Here is a 19,193-nt window from a genome sequence, read left to right on the forward strand (position 1 = left end):
TTAATCTCTGACAATAAGTAATATCTGCCTCCTGAGCAGTTCCTGTGACATACAAGAGAGCCAGGCATCAAAGCAGGGCAGTGTAGGGTCTTGTAAGAAGCTGGTTCTGGCAGTAGAGCCAGGTTGTCAGATGCCATCCCTGGGGTATCAGCCAAAGGGGTGCAGAGCATTGACAGTAACACTCATAGGAGAGTTTGTTCATTGTTCTGTATGGCATGGACTAAGTGGGGGTAAGTAGAGTTGTGGTAGAGTGATCCCTTTCTTTTTTACAGGTTGGCCCTGAGATTGGCTCAGGTGGTCAGGTGCTAAGCAGCAGTGATGCACAGGGCCTCATTAGGCTGAAGGGCACCCTAGAGGGTCAGTTCTTTCACCATCCCTCAGTGTGCACATAAAGCTGTTTGGAGATGGGATGATGTGACATAATTTGAGGTAGGATGCACACTGGCAATTTTAGGTGAACTGTCATAAAAACAGGACACAAACATACATATTTATTTCTTATGCTGAAGGCACATTTGGACAAAGCATAAGAATTGTAATTTATTATGCATCCCATTATTTGTTTTTAACAATTAGGCAATTTATGATAATGAGATTTTTTTAACAGGTATTTAGCTCAAAAATTCATAGCAATCTGAGATGCTATTACTGGGAAACAGCATAGATACCTTGATGTCTTTAATGGAGTTAAAGCATAAAGAAAAGAAAATTGAGGGTTGAGATTGTTCTAGAAATAAGAAGATGCAATTTCACAGGAACAGTATCATTTAATTATGCGACTAGAAAGAAATAACATGAGCAAATGATAAACTAATTTTGAGATGCCTTACTGAAAATTTGGAAGAAGGAGCTGGTAACAGAGCGTCTATGACAGGATTATGACAGTAAAAGAACTTACATACTGCAAACTAGTTTAGACAAAGAACAGGGAGAAATGGCAAATAAGCAGCATTTCTAAAGATTTTTAGTTTGGTAGGGAAGAAAGATGCCTCTCAGATTTGGAGAGACTTCAGCCAGAGAAATGTCCGTAGCAGTCAGTTCACTGAGAGCATGGGCAATCACACAGATGAAAAGAATGTCTTCTACTTTGCTGTGCTCTAACTTAATTTGTTTCAGAGCAGCATTTCATACTTCTGATACTCTAGTAAGTGTTCTGCTTTGTGACTTCTTATCCTCTGTATTAAAATTTCTAAGTAGCTGATCAAAAAGAGATGAAGCTTAAAATCTAATGAACTGATTGGTGTTGTAAATTAATTGTGCTCATCTCATTAGTCAACAACCAAAGCTGATTTACCCTCCTTTCTTCTCAAGGCACTGCACTGATAATGGCTTTTCAAGACTGCAAAATAGATGCAGGAAGGCACTTGAAACTCAGATGTGACAGGGAGATTGCTTTGTAGGTTAAGGGAATCATCTTACTTGAGCAATCACCATCCTATTTGTTTGTTCCTCCAGTTTGATAGGATTGCATATTGCTTGTGGTTTTTTCTGGAACCTAATCTTTATTCATAGGATTTTTAGAGTGGTAACTTTGTTAAATATACCTATTTACATTCTTTCTGGTCTTATTTTTGCAATTATCTTTTCCACTGAGTTCTAAAACCAAAGCAAGAGAGCAGTATAACTTTCCAATACTTCGATTTATAAGACCTGAGAAGAACTGCCTTCCTGATAATGCTTTTAAATGTTTCAAACCTAAGGGCAGAGGCAAACAGACTTACTGAGCTTAAGTGTCTACCAAAGTATATAAAAAGAATATGCAATATGTTGTAATACCTCATCCAAAACTTTTAGGTTTGGTTTAGTAACAAGTGTCAACTTAAAAATCAGCATACCCAATGGAAAAGTGAAAAATCAGAGCATAAAAAGTATAATCTTATGTCAAAATGGAATCGAAAATTCATCTCTAATGCCATTATTTATTTTCATATTTATACAACTAGAAAGTCACATCTGAACTGTCATCTAGCCCAAGTAGAATACTTATTTTAACAGATTGAGAAACCAAAATGACAGTGTCATGGTATCCCATCCCAGGGTTTAAAGTAGTTTTTCCTCATACAGATGCTCTCCTGAGTTGCTATGTCTGAAATAAGCTCTATTTATTTTTCTGGGTTTTTTAAAATATTTTTTCAAGATGTGGCTTTCGTGTTTGCCTAGAAATGCATTCACATCCTTTATCATCAAACTAGGAGAACTCATTTCAGCTTCCCATCCTTTCAAAATGTCTATTTATTTGGAAATGTAAAATTACTGGGTTTATACCTAAATCACAGATTTATCTTCTTGCATCACGTTGTAGGAGTTTGACAGTTGTGGCACTTAGCTTTTTACTACCTTTGTTTGGTTGCTCTTAAACTGAATTTGTATGGCCAGTGGGTCTATGTGTCAAATGGACTGTTTTCCATATAACAGGCATTCACTAGATATTTAAATGGGCTGTTTTTTCTGACACACTGACTTCTTACTGTTCCATTTGTGTGTATGAGCCACAAAGGAGACCAAGACAGGGACCTACAATTTACACATTAAAGCACTTTTTTCTTCCATAGTTGTCAGTTAAGAGAATTTAGGGGGACAGCAGGACTCACTGGAATGCACGACACTCAAATGACTGAGAAAGTTTTAATACAGAGATATTGGGCTTCAAATCACTTACTTTTTTGCTTCTGTGAGGTAGTGCAATGACATTCTTTGCACAAAGACTTCTGAGTGTGCTGGAGACCCATTTCTAAGTGCCTTACTATGATGGAGCAGAGGATGGCTCCAGAGGGTTCCAAATCTCGGGTACTGAGTTCATTATTACTTCATAGAAGGGAGAAAGGATGCACAAATTAGTCCTTTTAGACCTCAAGATATTTAACAAATAAACTTTAAGAAAGTGTAACCTAAAGTCTGTTTTTCGTAAGTTTTGGCCTTAGATTTTGGAGGTTTTTTTCTGATTACAGAAATTATACTTGTGAAACTTTTTCATAGATTTTGTTGTTGTTGTTTAGAAGTTTCATTGAATAAGAAAACTGTCTTGCTAGAAAAAGCATCATGCTTATATGTGATGGTCTGGTCCTTTTCTATTACTATAGTCAAATATGTCTTCTGTAGGTAGAACATGCCCACTAGTACTGACCAATTCCAGGTAAAACCTGGCAGCAGGCCAGGAATGTATTTTGGCCCCGTGTTGGATTCTGAAGTTCCCCTTTTATCATGACCAACTCAGGCATTGAAATATTTTTCAATATTGCATAGAAAAGGGGCTTGCATGAATTTCTGAAAAGCACAAGAGCTACACTGGGATTAAGTCATGGGGAAAGAGCTGTCAAAACTAAGACCTTTTTTTTTTTCATTTGTTAGTACTAGTTGTTCTTAAGATAAAAAAAAGGTCAAATACATCAAAGGATGGCAAGAAATTTCACACACTATGAGAGGTCGGCTAAATTCCTTTTCCAAGTTTCAGGTATGAATGAAACTCCTTTCCTCAGCTGTTGTGTATGTTACAATTTTGACTGAAGGAGAGTGATTTTTCTTTGCAGCTAAAATTGTATTAGAGAAATAACATTCAAACAATTGTATAAAGAGGTCTCAGCAGTTTAAGGCGTGCTGGTACGCTCAGAATAATATTTTAGACACAGTAAATTACTGCCTTCTACAGATAGCATATTTCTTTGATGCTTACTGCAAGCTCTAAAGCATTTTGTCTGCTTCTTTTCAATTGTTCTTAAGAATGCAGTCGTAATACCAAGTTTTTCCTGGGACTACAGCCTACAAAAAATAAAAGAGGGGACATTTTTATTTTGCAGAAGTATTTTTGCTAGGGCAGCTCATGCAAGTCAAAGGCTTTCCCACAGTCCTAAAGAGCACAAACAGAGGCTTCATCTTTTAGTGCAGAAGTAAAGTAGACATAGAAATTATGTACAAATAATCTGAATTACAATACTTTAGAGATTGCTTGAATGGTTGATGTAGAGAAAGAGCATCAAAACAGACCGATATATAAGGATTTGAAGAAAATAACCTAAAAACAATAGGTAGAATGAGGTTAATTGAAAACCATTTATGTCTGATCAGTTTTGGTCTGAATAAGATAACAAGCTGAACAGAAAAATGAAAATGGACTACTTTCCAATGCTGAAGCATCTGACACAGTAGTTTTGAGTTTTCACAGTAATCACAACAGGTAGCCAGGGAAGAAATGTGGAATGGGACCAGTAGTAGTTCCTCAGGGCATGCTCCCACTGGCCACAGGGGTGTTTCACTGAGTGCTGGTGGCGGGGAGTGATGCCTGCACTTGGCAGCCTCAGTGCCATCCTTCTCCACAAATTTGTCCTGTTGCTCTTCAGTCCATGCCAGGAGTAAGAGCTGCAGAGTCCTCTGGACAGTGATTCTGTAGGCAGAGGTGCCTGAGCTGATGCTGGTATTTAATGCTGGATCATCAAAAGCTGATGCTGTTGCATTTGCATTCTTGCAGTCTTCAACACATCTAGATCTCCATTTAGCAACATGACAATTGTAAATGGAGAAAAGTGTCTTGACACTGACATGTTTAAACCATTCCTATTTTGCCCTTCAGAGTCTGTACCACAGCAGGTCTTCCCAAGGGCAGTAAGTGACTCAATATTTCAGCTCTTTCTGAATGAACAGGTAGTGTATTAAAAGCTGTATAAACAGATGAGCATTAATGAGTGCAGCGATTTTTATGAAACCAAATACTACATGTCAGAGAAATCAAATATCAAAACAGAAATTTGATGCAGATAGGATTTTTTTATACCATAATTTAAAAGATTCCCTCAATACACTATGTCTAATTCTGTGTATTGTAGTTAAATAGAATTGCACACCAAATGAAAATACAGCAAAAGAGGAGAGGGGTAATTAGAATTTTTTTTTTCTTCCAGATGAAGCTAGGGTTGATTATAGCATGAAATCTTACCAAAATTGTTGCTGCCAGAAAATTTGGGGTAGTTTTGGGTTTGTTTTACAGAGACAGTTTCTTTTAAGATGTTTATTGCAGTTCATGTGCTGTCCCATTGTGTATCTTTCAAAACTATCAAAATAGCAAAAAATGATGTTAGGAGTCAACTGCTTCACAAATCCCACAGAGCATTCTTTAAAAACAATGCATTTAGCCTCAGGATTGGACATGCAGAAGCACAGCAGTAAAAGGCACCTGTTGAGTGCTTGACTTGGTAGGCTAATTGCTCTGATGCTTTGAAAACAACAGGCACCACTGAATAACCAAAGCTAAATAACATTGTCATAGCATTTGATAGAAAGGTTAATAACCAAGACTGTATCCACATTAGACTTGTCAGATGTTTGTCTAATTGCAAAGTATTCTTTTAAAGTGAAAGCGATACCTAAGAGAGAAAGATCTCAGGCCAAGCTCCTTTTTCATATAGAATGGTCTTCTTTAACAAAGTTGAGCTATTCTAATTAATACAAGACAAGTTTTCCCGGAAACTTATGTTAAACTTAATCCACATTCAGGATTGCTAAGTTCTGGAAGCCAGCTTATAGAGAAAGCTATAAGTGGTGCTAAGAATACTTACGAAGAAGAAATATTGCTGATTTTGGTGATACAGCACTGAACTGTCATTCAGATCAGGAAAAGTTAAAGGGAAATCTGTGGCAGTGACTAAAAAATCTATTTTAATTTATTTTTACTTCCAAACTATAAGCTGATTTTATAGTCACTGAAAACCTAGCACTTAGAAACTCTAATAATGAAGAATGAACCATCTTGTGTTTTCTAAGGTTTTGTCTCACTGCTTTGTTGAAATTTCTATTTTGTCTGAGAAATAGCTAGTCTTATTAGCTAGTTTTGTTTCCAATAAGAGATGATTTTAAAAAGTCTTACTGTACAAATGATAAAAAATCAGAATTTGTCTAAAAGTTACAGTAGTAACCAGAACTACTACAGCTAACCTATCTATTCCGTGTCCAAAGGCTGCACTGAGTACTCACAGATAAGCCAATGTGACTCAAGGTCTACTTCACTATAAAAAGCCCCCCAAATTGTATGGTTGCACAGGGTCTGCTGATGACACTGGGCACACTTGATGGATACATGCGTGGTGTTAATTGCTTCATTTTGCTGTCTGTGTCACTATATTAAACACTTGCAGCAAAGAGCCTGAATGCTGACAGAAACAGCTGGGAGTGTACAGAAAAAGCAATAGCTCTTAGGGGATCATGTGTTACATGGCAGGCCAGCTCAGAGGATCATCACCACAGCACCCTCTGACGGGCCTGGGGATGCCAGCTTGCCCCTGAGACAAGGCTTGGTCCCCGAAGGAGAAATGCTCAGTCAATCAGACAGAGTAGAAACAGGCAGCATATAAAAGAGCAGATCTAGAGAAGGCCAGTTTCAGGGTGGGGTTTTGTTTGTTTGGGTTTGTAATTTAAAGAAAATTATTTTGTGTGCCAGTTGTAACTCAGTTACTCAGTATTCTGAGGGCTTTTCCCTTCCTAGGTATCCTCAGGCAAACGTAATCGCAGTTGCTGTAATATTAATGGGGTTGGTGTAGCTCTTGATTTTTGTAAACCTTTCCCCCTTGCTGTGAAAAATCTTTTATTGGTGGCTTTTGTAACACATAGAAAGATGAAAAAGATTGAGGCTTTTATGATTAGTCCCTCTTACACAAAACTTCTTGAAATAATTATATACTTGGAAAGCCCCTGAAGTTTCATGCCAAAGATAACTTGTGCTTTCCAGCTAATTTAGGATATTATCCTTCCCGTTTCTGTCCTCTCTTATTCAGTCCATGACAAAAATATTATATATACTAGATATTAAACATACTTTCTCTTTTTATCATGGGGCTTTGAGGAATACCTGTCTCAATTTCACCATTGCTAAATGCAGATTATTTGTTTTCAACTATTATCTGGCATGACTTCAATGAGATCTGCAATCTGAAGAGTCGTAACTGCTACAGGGAAGGTCCTACTACTTGGCAAGACCTGAGCATGCTTAGGGAAGGCAGGTGCAGATGTTTTAATTCTGTCTTTGAGACAGATAAAACTGCCAGTGGGAGTAGTTTCAACAGCTTGCTAAATATTCCCGTATCCAGAGTTCATGTCTCAGCACACTGGCTTGCCTTCTGAATGATCTTTCTGTAGAAATCTATGTCTTGCCCATGTATAAGGCAGATTATTTTAGTTAGCCTAGAATCATAAGGACGTTGCTCTGAACCTCCCACAGTTTGTATGAATGTATGGAAAATGACCCTAAAGCAGAAAGAAATTGCTTGGCACCACCCATCTTCCCCTTCCTCAAAGCCTGACAATGGCATTGAATAACTAACGCCAGTGCCAGGGTTGACAGGAGTCAGGTGTGTTCTGGACAGTGCACTCCTTTATACCACACCCTTCATATCCCAAGAGCCTTGCATTGACATGCCTTAGGTATGGAGGATCATGCCTCCTGATAGTTTTCAGGTAATGATATGATAGTTGGCACATTTTCCCATGAAGCTGAAGCTGGATTATTGTAGTTCTCTTCCCATTCTGGGTAATTAGCAAAGTCAATTTGCCATTTGTTCAGAAAATCAGTTTGATGAACCATGGGTCTGAGCTCTTGCTCCATCTGTCCTTAGTCTTCCTCTCATGAGAAAAAGCTACTTACATTAGCTGGGGTTTAGAGGTCTAACTGGAACCTTCTGACTAAACTGAGACTTATTCTTCAGCCCTCTGTATTCTTGGTATTCCTCCATGACTGGATTCTATTTGAAATTCATTTTACTGGTTTATGGCAGGCTGAAGGACTCCTTGTCCTGTTAGATTCAAAATGACAGCCTATGGCTCACATACACCATGAGTACAGTTTACACTAAGAATCAAAGTATACAGGGTGGGCTGCATTTATAATGGAGAAATATTTTTTTCCCTGAAAACTTGTGTATTGTATCTCCACATCCAGAAAACATGGTTTCACCTGTTTGAAAAATCACGCTGGAAAAATATTCACTGACTTAGTGAGACATCTTACCAACAGGCGATACTACTAATGTTCCAATTTAGCATCTGCACAGTGACCTGTAAATTCACAAATGACAAATTCATGTCTTATTCCCTGTCACACTGACAGCTACAGCATGTCCAAGTTAAATGACAGCGTGTTTTCTTTGACCGGTCATTAAATCTGAAACTTGTTTCTCTTTTGCAGAACTACATAGCCTGAACATGGTGGTATTAGAGACCCTCTGTGAATGATCTCAGTTAAGAGTGATTACTGCAGTAGAGGTGATATGACACTAACTAGATATTGGGGTGTATTTCTTTTTAAATAATCAACTGATTATTTCTGCCAAAATGCTGAGGCAAGGTTGGGATTTGTGTTGTTTTTTAGCTGTTTCCTATGTAAATAAATGTACCATAACTCAGTGAAGGCTGTAGTAGCTATGAGTCAGTGCAGAAAGTAAACAGTGACTTTTGTAAGAAAAGGAAAGGCAGTCATGGGAATTCAGAATATTCATCTCTTGATTAAAGGAGCAACTGGAGCATAATGGGGAAGGATGATAAACAGAAGAACCCGACTCGACATCTCCTCCATACAGAGCCGGGAAATGCATTGTCTGTGCAAGATGTGCCCCTGGTGTGTCTGTATTGCTTTGTGCAAAGGCCTCATATTCTCTGTTTGCTGGAAATGAATGAGGCAGATAGTTCACAGCTCAGGGACTATAAGGTTGTCTACATTGCTGTCTTGGTGAGGAGAAGTTTCTGGTGAACTTGGAGAGGAGCTGAGAGGCTGACAGTCTCTGCAGGCTCTGGACAGTCAAGGTGACTTGCAGTTGGCTGTGATAGAGAGAAGGAAAAATCACCTCAATTAGAAGATCAGGGAGACTATATCTCTGTTTCTGGTGGTGTCTAAATCAGTCTTTTTTGAAAGCTTGCACTCAGTATGTAAAGAAGCCTTATTATTCTAGTTACACATTATTCTAGTACAGACTCGAAGATATATCTCTGTTTAAACGGATTCAGGAATATTTCCGCTTTTTTTTTTTCCTAGTGGTGTAAAGAAAGGTGCAAAGCCATGCTGAGAACTCTTCCTCAGCATCCTCCTGTTATAATTTCTGCGGTTGCTCTTCTAGGGCTGGATACAACTTTCTTCATCATAGAGTCATAGGATCATAAAACAGTTAAGGTTGGAATGCATCTTAAAGACTATGGAATTCTAACACCTTACCATGAACAGTAATATCTTACACTAGACCAGATTGCTCAAAGCCCCATCCAGCCTGCTCTTGAACACTAGCAGGGAACGGAACATCCACAACTTCTTTGGGTAACCTGCACCAGGGCCTCAGTGCCCTCTCTCCATCTATATTTATCTACCTACTGCTGTCTTTATCTGCCTAGAGGGTAAGAGAATGAAGTTTCAGAAAGAAGTCAAATAATCCCTCTTGTCCTCACTCTAAACCCCACAATGAGCTTTTCCAGTCCATGATTCTGCTTTTCCTACATGGCGCTGCCCTTTCAGAATATCAGTAGAGCTCTTGCCTTTAAAAGAGCGTGGTCTACTCTACTTTAGGTGGAGTCTCCAGACCTGCAAATATAGGGCACAGATACTTGTTTGGGGAAAACCATACTCTATATTTCTACCTTCTTATTTCTGCCACACAAAGGTAAGTCAGAAGTTTCCATCACTTCTAAGGGAGAGAGTTTTTCAATTGATGTTATCCAGACCCTACTTCCTAGAAGAAAGTTTCCCCATGAATTGGAGGAAAACCCCTCACCTGCTGATCTTATAGCAGCAGAGAGAGAAAGGAAGGAGGCATTGGAGTTCAGGGACCAGAGGAATCAGACAACACACACTTGCAAGCTGTTATGAAGGGCAGGCTTCTGATGTGTAATGTGGCCAAAAATGAGGGGTTTCAAGGAGAGTGAATTTGTTTGCTAGAGAGATGGAAGAATTCATTCCAGTGCTCCAGGGCTATATGTTTTCTGTCAAGCTGTCTGCTGAGGTGAAGGGAACAGTATTGAAATAATTGGGCCAGTTTGTGTGTGGGAGAGCAGCACTAATTAGGGCTGTGTGGGGATGCAAGTATAGATGGCAAATCATATATGTTTAGGGGGCAGTCAGTTAGGAACTTGAATTGGAACTGGGGGATTGTCCAGTTATAAGACTCTTTGTGGCTTTGGGGAAATGAAAATGCTTTTTTCAGGTTTTTTTGGATAATAAGGAAGCAGAGCAGGATGAAGTAGATAGAGCAGAAAAAGATTGAAAGGAAACCTAGCCCTAAATCCTCTCATCTTCCATCTGAAATTCTTTCCTCCTTCCCAGGATTCCTGTGCTTTTTCCACCTTTAGTGCAAAGGTTATTGAAAATGGCATAAAAGATAGAAAGTGCCTTGCCTTCTTCCCAAATTCAAGGGCCAATGTCCTCCCTTCCATTTTCACACATTAGTATTAAATACATAGGTCTGGTGTGTGTGCTTTTAATGTTCTTTCTTTGTGTAGACTTTACTAGTCGGGAGGGAAGAGCTGCAGACGAGCCACATCAGCAAAGGGTTATCTTCCCCTACTGAAGGAGACTCTGAAAAGTTTTACCCCATTCTTGAGATTGCTAATTCACCCATTTCCAAATCAAACCTGCTATGCATATTTGCATGCAGTTTTTCTCTGGGAGACTTGATGTTAGCAAATATAGATTCTGTTTGTAAATGCTCATTCATACATATTTGTTTCTTTGTGTATCAGTACTTTGAACTTTATGACACAATATGTTACGCAGTGAATTTTGTTTTAATTGGATTTGTATAAATATATTCAGAAAGCCATGTGGCCCCATCTAAGGAACACAAGAATTACAATGTTATTATAATAATCTAAAGCCTTAAGTTTTGAAATGTAAAATAAACTACGTAAAGAGAAGACTGAGGCATTAACCTTCTCTCAAAATGAAAGAGAAAAGGAAACACTCATGTAAAATGAGAAGCAAACAACAGCAGGTGTTTCATATTATGCTCTGATAATATCTTTCTCTCAGGTTAAGAACCCTAACTCCTGGGCTCTTCAATTCCTAGGAGATGTATTTGTCAAAACCTCTAGACTTTTGAAATCCTGATTTATATGTACATATGCATATTTTTAAAAGAAGGGAGGGAGGGAAGGAAGGACGGAAATTATCAGCCCTTCTCCAAATTTAGTGGGCCATGAGTCTCCCCATGCAGGTGGGCGCATGCTGCTTGGCCACTCAGCCCCATCCTGTGGAGGACCTGATGTCTTCCATTTGTTCCCCTCTGCGTTACATTTCCTGAGCTCATTCGCAGCTGTCTCCATTATTCACACTTCTGAGCTGATGAGAGGAAGAAGGATAACGTGTGTTCTATCTGTATGTGAACTGTGAGAAGGTTTCAGGTGGGGCAGTAAGCTGTGTGGATAGTGACCCTTGCTGTTGCCTTGCAGGAATGTCAGCTCTGCTGGAGAGGAGGCCCGCAGAAGAATGAGGGAGTGTGATGGCCTGACAGATGCATTGCTGTACGTGATCCAGTCTGCTCTGGGGAGCAGTGAAATTGATAGTAAGGTTTGTCGTCTTTGTCTTTTCAGCAGCAAATACAGGTATTCAGGGTACATGGGGACTATAAAGAGACCAGTTTTTCATGATATTCCTTTTTCAATGCGTAGTGAGGAATGTCTTAGCAAAGCATAATTTAGCCCATCTCTTCCTTTTTTTTTTTTTTCTGCTGAGCTGTTTATTTTCATGTGCTAAGCATTGTATTTGTACCGGTGTAGGGTGCACTGGTAAGCATGTCATCCTCTCTGTTGAATTATTGAAGTAGAAAGTATGATACTGGTTTAAGAGAAAATATATCATATTCTGTGTAAAGTTCCTTACATTGCTCTGCCAGTTTTACCTTAAAATTGATTTTTAGTACCCAGTATGAGAGCTAATGAGAGTGAGGTAGGCTTACAAGGCAAACAAGCAAAAAAGAATTGGACAATTAATAGGCAGTTTTGCAGTAAAACCAACATTATTTCTTCTTTGAAGAGGATCAATGAATGCTTTCAATAACAACTGTGTTAAGATGCCTCATTATGTCAACTTTACTTCTCTTAAAATGCTAGGATATGAACAAGCTTCTCCAGAGGTGAAAGACACTCCCTAATTAAAAAGACTCCAAGCATTTACAAATTGAAGATTTGTAATGCATTAAAGTATTCCAGAGAAGAAGAAAAAGGCCAGTTTCTTTTGCTTTCGGTAAATGGTGCTAAATTAATTACAGTGGCTGCTCTAGGGCAACCTTGGTCCATTTGCAAACCCCTAGGAATTGCAGGAGAGCAGCCTTTTATGCAGCAAGGTTTTAAAGCCCACTGGGCTTGTATTTCCAAATACTACTTCACAGAGTTGTCTGTGGACCCCCATGGGTTTATAGATTTGAGAGGAATAATCTCCAGGAGTCTCTGGCTACCATCTGAATCAAATAGGGGAAATTTGCCTGTGAATTCAGGGGACAGAGAGAGGAATATAGAGAGGTTCATAGCATGAGGTGCTGGGCTAACAGCATGGCTTTTTTTTTTTTTTTTTAATGAAAAAAAACCCTCAAAACACCCAAAAAATCTCACAACCCATTACCCTGTAATCAATGTTCCATTAATAGAAGTTTAGTAGAGGGATGCTCAAAGGACACCAACCTACAAGGCAGGCAAAACACCTGGCAGCAGGGTTTGGGGCAAACTTGGCTGTTGCCAGCCCCCACTACTTCCTGCAGAGCAGCCCCCAAATACAGGGGTGTTTTTGACTTCATTAGCTTCAGAGTAGCTTAAAAGTAGCTAGAGTAGAAAAGCTAGTGAACTTGTACCTAGCCCCTTTATGATGAAACTGAAAATAGAATAAGGAACTCAAGGATCCTTGAAAGTCAAGGAGGGGTGAAGTCTGTCCAGTTTTGTGGTTCGAACCAGCTTTCTTGGCTTGTAGGAGTTCACATTAATAGAGAAGGTGTTGATTGAATTTGAGCCTTGGAAGTTTGCTTATCAGTTTTTAGTTTAAGGTAACATTGTCCTTGTGATGACTCAGCTTATGTTTTCCACAAAATGAGAATTTCAAATGCAAAAACTATGATTTATTAAAAGGAAAATCAAAGTTTAGTATTCTAATCAACAGATGCAAAGCTTTAACTTCAGCATGCTATATCAAAAGTGAATAAAATGCATGTTAAAAAAAAAAACCAAAGAAGTAGCAAACTTTGAAAAATAATTATGGTCACTGTGATGTTTGCAAAGCTTTCAGCTGTGAAAGCTGCACTAAGAGCACTTTAGACACAGACACACACACATACATATTTCTACATGTGTTTATGTATTTGGCAGAAATTTCAAATCAGTACAAACGTATTGCAAAATTGTGACATTTCATCTATGTTAGAAAACAGATACATAAGTGTTCCTGTTTAGATGAATCTGAATTCGATGTCACCTCTGGAGCTTTGTGTCATCACAAAAAGCATGTGCTGAGTGCATACCTGGCAGAAGCTCATGCCATACATGGAAGGAAATGAAGCCCCATCTGTTTGCCTCACTGGTGAATATGGCAGAGTAGGGTAGAGCTGAAAACCTCACAGTCATTCCATTCTGGGTTAATGGAGCAAAAGAGCTGGGATGTAGTGGCTATTGCTTTTTATGTCCACAGAGCATTAGAAACAGTTGAAATAAATATAAATAGATAGAGAATGGCTTTTTTAACCATGCTTTCCTTGTGGGGAGAAAATTAAGCTCATATCCTTCTTATTAGGGATAATCAAACCAAATTGAACCAACTAAATGAGCAGGTTTCACGTCTAAACTGAACTTCTTTTAGACTTGGAGAAATTAGGTTGAATTACATGTGAATTTTCCTCCACTGGGTCTCATCCATTTATGGATTCCTGCTTGCATCTTCTACAGAAGGCACAACCTATTAGGGGGATAAATGGATGAAAGGGAAAGGCTGCACACAAGGTATCTGCAGCCTGGCTAGAAGCAGTAAAAGCAGCAAGACAGATTTCTAGTCCTACTTCTGGGACTGGAGAAACATCATCTGTTCATGCTACAAGTACTTGTGAAATGGAACTCAGACCAAATTTTATGGCAATTTACATAGAATTTCTGCCAGAAAAAAAAGGTTATTTCTGGTTTTAAAAGGACAAAACCCAGGATCTATTACCACTTTCTGTTTGTAGCATTTTCTATTCACTGAGGTGGGAGTTTTCTGACATTTGGAGTGTTCAGGTTCTCTTGATCGCTTTTTACCTCAACATCTGTTTCACATGGGGCTCCAGTGTGAAATTCAGAAAAACAATAAAAAAACTCCCAGTAAAGTATTGTTCAGACCACTGCTTTGTTACCATAAAAATTTCTGAGTCTCTTAACCTGTGATTACCTGGGGAGCACTCAGAAATGTGCACATAAGAATTGTGCTGGGAAAAGGCGCATTCAAAGATAGATGACATTCCTTCTGCTTCATATTCAGAGTGAGCAAGGGGAGGATTTTAATCTCTCTCTGGTTTTGTTTTCTGTATTTTTCTTTTTGTCATACTTTTCAGACCGTTGAAAACTGTGTGTGCATTTTGAGGAACCTCTCATACAGGCTAGCTGCAGAAACATCTCAGGGACAGCAGATGGGAACAGATGAACTTGATGGATTACTCTGTGGTGATGCCAATGGAAAAGATGCAGAGAGTTCAGGGTGCTGGGGGAAGAAGAAGAAGAAAAAGAAATCACAAGATCAGGTAATGAAAGTTTTTTGCAGCTGTGTTGTGAGTAGTTGAAGTGCCCATCATTTAAAATATAAATAATTAATGCACTGTATTAGAAATTAAATGCGTGACACATAGTATACAAAACTGTTGTCCTTGTTAATTAGCTGAGAGCTTAAAGTAGAATATGGCTCTGGAGTAATAAAATATGTTTGCTTGAGAAATTGTACATTATGTGGTGCTCCTGGAAACTGTAGTCATGGGTACACTGTGAATGCCATAAATACCATAAAATGCTCTTTGAAAGGAAGCCATTTCTAATGAAAAGTGTAATCTGCATATACTTTACACTGCAATTCCACGGAGCCACGTGTGTGTAGAAAGGCTTTAATGCAAACAAACATCAGGCTTGTATATATACACTCACTTTCCTCAAAGTTAGTCTTGTACCATGTCTCTACACACTGAAAGAAAACTGTACAGGACTGAATCAAGTAATATGAGTGAATGTTATAAAAGCATTCATATTTTGATATATTTTATGTTGTTACCAAAGAAAAAGTGAAAAGCTAAGCCTTGATTGCTTCCTCAAGTTATTTGACAGGTTATCATTTTGGGTGGGTTGATTGTTAAAGTGTATTTATCTCCTTTTTTTATCCTATTAAGACCTTATAATTTGGGGAATACTAACAGTTGTATTGCAGAGAAAGACACTGTACACACAGCAAATAGGAATAAGAATGGCTACTGATTTATGGACTTTTTCAGACAGCCTGTGCTGGCAGTAGTAAGTTTTCCACCTCTTCCTACACTTACTCACTTTTTTGCATTGTAGTTTATTTCTGTTTCAGATTGCTCAAAGAAAATATTTATTTGAGTAAGCAATTAAGTGCACAGGGTAATAAATTATGTCAACCAGTACTGAAAATATTCCTGAGTTCCTGAAGCCAATTTGTGTTGATGTGGAAAGGTTCTAGCAACACTACTAAGCTAAAGCTTGGATACTGAAAAATGCAGCACTCATTACTAGTAAGACTTATTTCACCTACTCTTGTGGTTAAACACCCTATCATCAGATAACTTGAATTTATTATGGCCTTTTGTTGGGATTCCTGTGTTAGGCTACAGTGAGATTGTAAGTGTTGAAGCAAACTAATTTTATCCCATGAAGTAGTCATCATCCCTGTTACTGAATTAACAGTTCTCACACACTGTGCTTGCAGTTATTCAAAGTGCATGAGCAAAAAATAGCATGTCTGGGGATGAATGTGTCACACTGCAGCTTGGCTTGCTCTCTGGTGCTCTGTTTACTAACACATGCACACACACTCACTAGCTAAAGGCTTTCTAAGTCTTCCTCTTCTCTTTCTTCTGTGACTTTTGGATCTCACAGTCATGCTTTTAACTCTGTACTGTTGACTCTTTCAGTATTCCCATGGGGCCTCTCTGTACTGTAATGGTTCCCTTAAAAACATTTTTTTGCTCCTCCAGGCCAAAGAACTGAGCTCTTTTGGCCAATTACCTTTACAATGTGCATGCTTTTGCCTGCTCTTAGATATTTTTTGTCTATTTCTATAAGTGGTCATTATCAGCATGTTGCATGGTAAAGATCTCCTCAGAGCTGTTAGTGTTGGCCTCATGGAAGAGTTTTATATAATTTTTAAAGTCTAAAGAACAATAAAACTACACACATATTTTTCAGGTTTATGATCACTAGGATTTTCTGTGGCAAGGACATAAATTTATTCTTTCCAGAACTGATTCTGTTGTGCATAGGACTGCTTTATATTACAAGTATTAAAAACATTTTTCTAATAGTGTTTTCTTCTTTCATCTAATTTCCTTTAAATCCAGACATCCTACTTCATTTTGCCATATTCAAGGTGTCACATGTGGATATTATTCAGTTCAGGAATTTTAAGGGGGCCTTGTGAGCCTTCTGCAGGTTATTTTCACCCCATAATCCTCAATTGCTGTTGAACATTCCAAATGATTTGAAGTATATTATCAATTTAATATATTATCAAGTTAACTAGAGTGCCACTAAAAACAACAGCAGCAAGATCACTGTGCCAGAAACAACTCTCCCAACTTACCCTCAAAAATGGAAAAGAAAAGCAATATTTTTCATGTGACCACATTTATATTAATAGCATAAAATAAACTGTGATAAAGGTAAATTTAACCTTTTTGTCAATTTATTTTGCAAAAAATAAGTACAGAAGTATGTTCAGAGGTACTTGTCCAGTCTGGACACAATTGTCCAATTGTGTGAAAAGACCTGTTCTTTCTGCTTCTTTGTCTTTGTGGCTCCTTTAATACTTATGAGTTTTATCTTTTCAGGTCAAGCCCAGGGCACAGGCATATCTCTGTCAGTTGTGACACCACAGTACAGGGGAGTGGCATCCACTCTATGTTGCTACATTTTATGTCCCCACAAGATATGTGTTCAGGGTATAGGGTTTTTTTCTTTTATTGGCAGCCCACGGGGTTTTTGCAAAACAAAATTGCTGTTTCAGTTCTTCTCAGAATATAAGATGTACAAAACAGTGTGGAAGAAAATTGTTCAGATTTAAGTGAATGCGGTTTTGAAATTTTCCTATTACACTATCACTGTAACTTAGTTTCTTCATTTTTATGTGTATTTACTTGAACTTCATTGTGCATTTATGAGGTAGTCTTTAATTTTTGGATAAAAGTCTTTGTAAAAAAAATAGTAGCAAAATTATTGTAGTTGCAAAAGAAAAACAGATGTATAATTTTAGACAAAGAATGTGGATGAAGATGCACTTTTCTGTACTTACAAAAAATCCTTCACAGAACAGGGGATTTTGTTTCTTAAGCCATAAAACAGGAGAAGTTTGACATTAAAGTCACTTTCTCATGTATTTTCTCTACAAAGAAAGTACAAGTTCATTTCTTTGGTTTATGATTTATGGAGCAAGTATCCCAATTTTTTTCTCAAGTTATGTTTCAGGTGTAGTCACATGTAAATTACTTAAAGCAAAGAACAGAATTGAGTGGTAGTATAAAATGTGGCTTCTTTCAAAGGCCTTTCAAGAATAAACTGAAATTTATTTTTTATTAATGATGCCAGTTGTCTATCAGTTGTCTATAATGGCAACTTCTGTGCATCTTGGAATCAAGTAAGAGATTTGTCTTTGTTCAGATCATAGGTCTAATGACACCTTGCAAATTACTTTACTTAAGGAATTCCCTTAGGATCACAGGAAGAAAGTATTCTCCACATATCAGAATAAAGGTCAGTGGTGTTAAAAGAGCCCACAACTGTTTTTCAGAGCTGAAAGAGGTTTCTGAGGCATCTGCTTTGTTGCACAAATTAAATGTTAGAAGATGGCCAAACCTTCTGAAGGTTTGTGATAAAATCTAGGTATAGCACTGGTTTTATTTATGGAAACACAGAAATCAAAACTTCTGTTAAGGCCTCAGAAAAAATAAGAGAAGCTCACTTGGCTTCTGTCTCAAACCTCTAGGACTGTAATTCTCTGCTGTTTTGTTAGTTTTTCTCTGCTGCTTACCTGTGATCAGCTGGTACGAACACTCACCCCAATAAGCTCTCCAGTCTCAGACCCCTTCATCCCTGACTAGGACCTTGTAGACATCAACCTCTCTGCCTTGTATTGTGTCACTTTTCAAATGGAAACTGATTCTTCCATTGCTGAAAATGCTGTTCATGCTGCTGGCATGCTCACTGCTGCCTACAGATCTATTCTTTGAGCTGTATGAGAAATGAGGATTATGACAAAAAGCAGTTAGGACAAATCAGGTGTATGGTCCAACTTCAGTTAAAAAAATGCCAGGGAGTTGTCATTAATCCTTATTTATTTCTTGTTACACAGCCCATTATGTATACATGTGGCACAATTTCATTTCTTTTCCTTTCTTCTCTAAGAGAAAAAAGTTGACTTCTTGGCTTCATGCTCATCTTGAGTTCCCCATCTGTGATCATTCTTGTCAAACCAGAATCTAGCCCAAAGTCTGTTTTTTGATTGGAAGTGACACTTCTGAAATGAGCCTGACCTTCTTTTTCACCTTCTGTCAGGAGCCTTAAGCTATAACAGCAACATTTCAAGTTATATATCATTAAGAATTGACTGGCACGCTTCTTTAGCATGCTTGCTAAATGTCCTATAAATTCTTCTATCTATGTGAAATAGAAGGTTTAAGGCAATAATATTTCAAAAAGCATAAAAAATAAACCTACCAGATAAGTCTTTTCATGTGGTGAAACCACTATTTTACCAAGTGTGCTTCATGCTCTACCAAGCCATACCTATCTAATAAGCCCAGAAACAGAGAAATGGTGGCAGGTCCTGGGTTTAACCACTAACATGAACTGTGATTAGGAATGAAAAGCTGTGTTGCCAATACATTCTTGTTCAGAAGGAATATTATTTCCACTTGTTGCTTCTTCATCTTGCACAAGGTGGTTATGTCAGATGTTGAGTAGCAAGAATCAACTGTCCTGAGCAATTCCTTACAGAGACTTTTGGAAAACAT

General features: G+C 38.1%; 1 protein-coding gene across 11 annotated transcripts in view; it reads left to right on the forward strand.

Moving 5' to 3' along the window:
- CTNND2 (catenin delta 2) overlaps positions 1-19,193 on the forward strand; it is a 638,012-nt gene that overhangs the window by 530,371 nt on the left and 88,448 nt on the right. For all 11 annotated transcript variants that reach the window (XM_077182185.1, XM_077182224.1, XM_077182172.1 and 8 more), the window contains 2 exons: positions 11,407-11,524; positions 14,520-14,705. In XM_077182185.1, coding sequence (XP_077038300.1) covers positions 11,407-11,524; positions 14,520-14,705 — 304 coding nt within the window. The remainder of the gene's footprint in view (positions 1-11,406; positions 11,525-14,519; positions 14,706-19,193) is intronic.

Source organism: Agelaius phoeniceus, chromosome 1, assembly GCF_051311805.1.
Source record: "Agelaius phoeniceus isolate bAgePho1 chromosome 1, bAgePho1.hap1, whole genome shotgun sequence".
NCBI classification, from domain to species: domain Eukaryota; kingdom Metazoa; phylum Chordata; class Aves; order Passeriformes; family Icteridae; genus Agelaius; species Agelaius phoeniceus.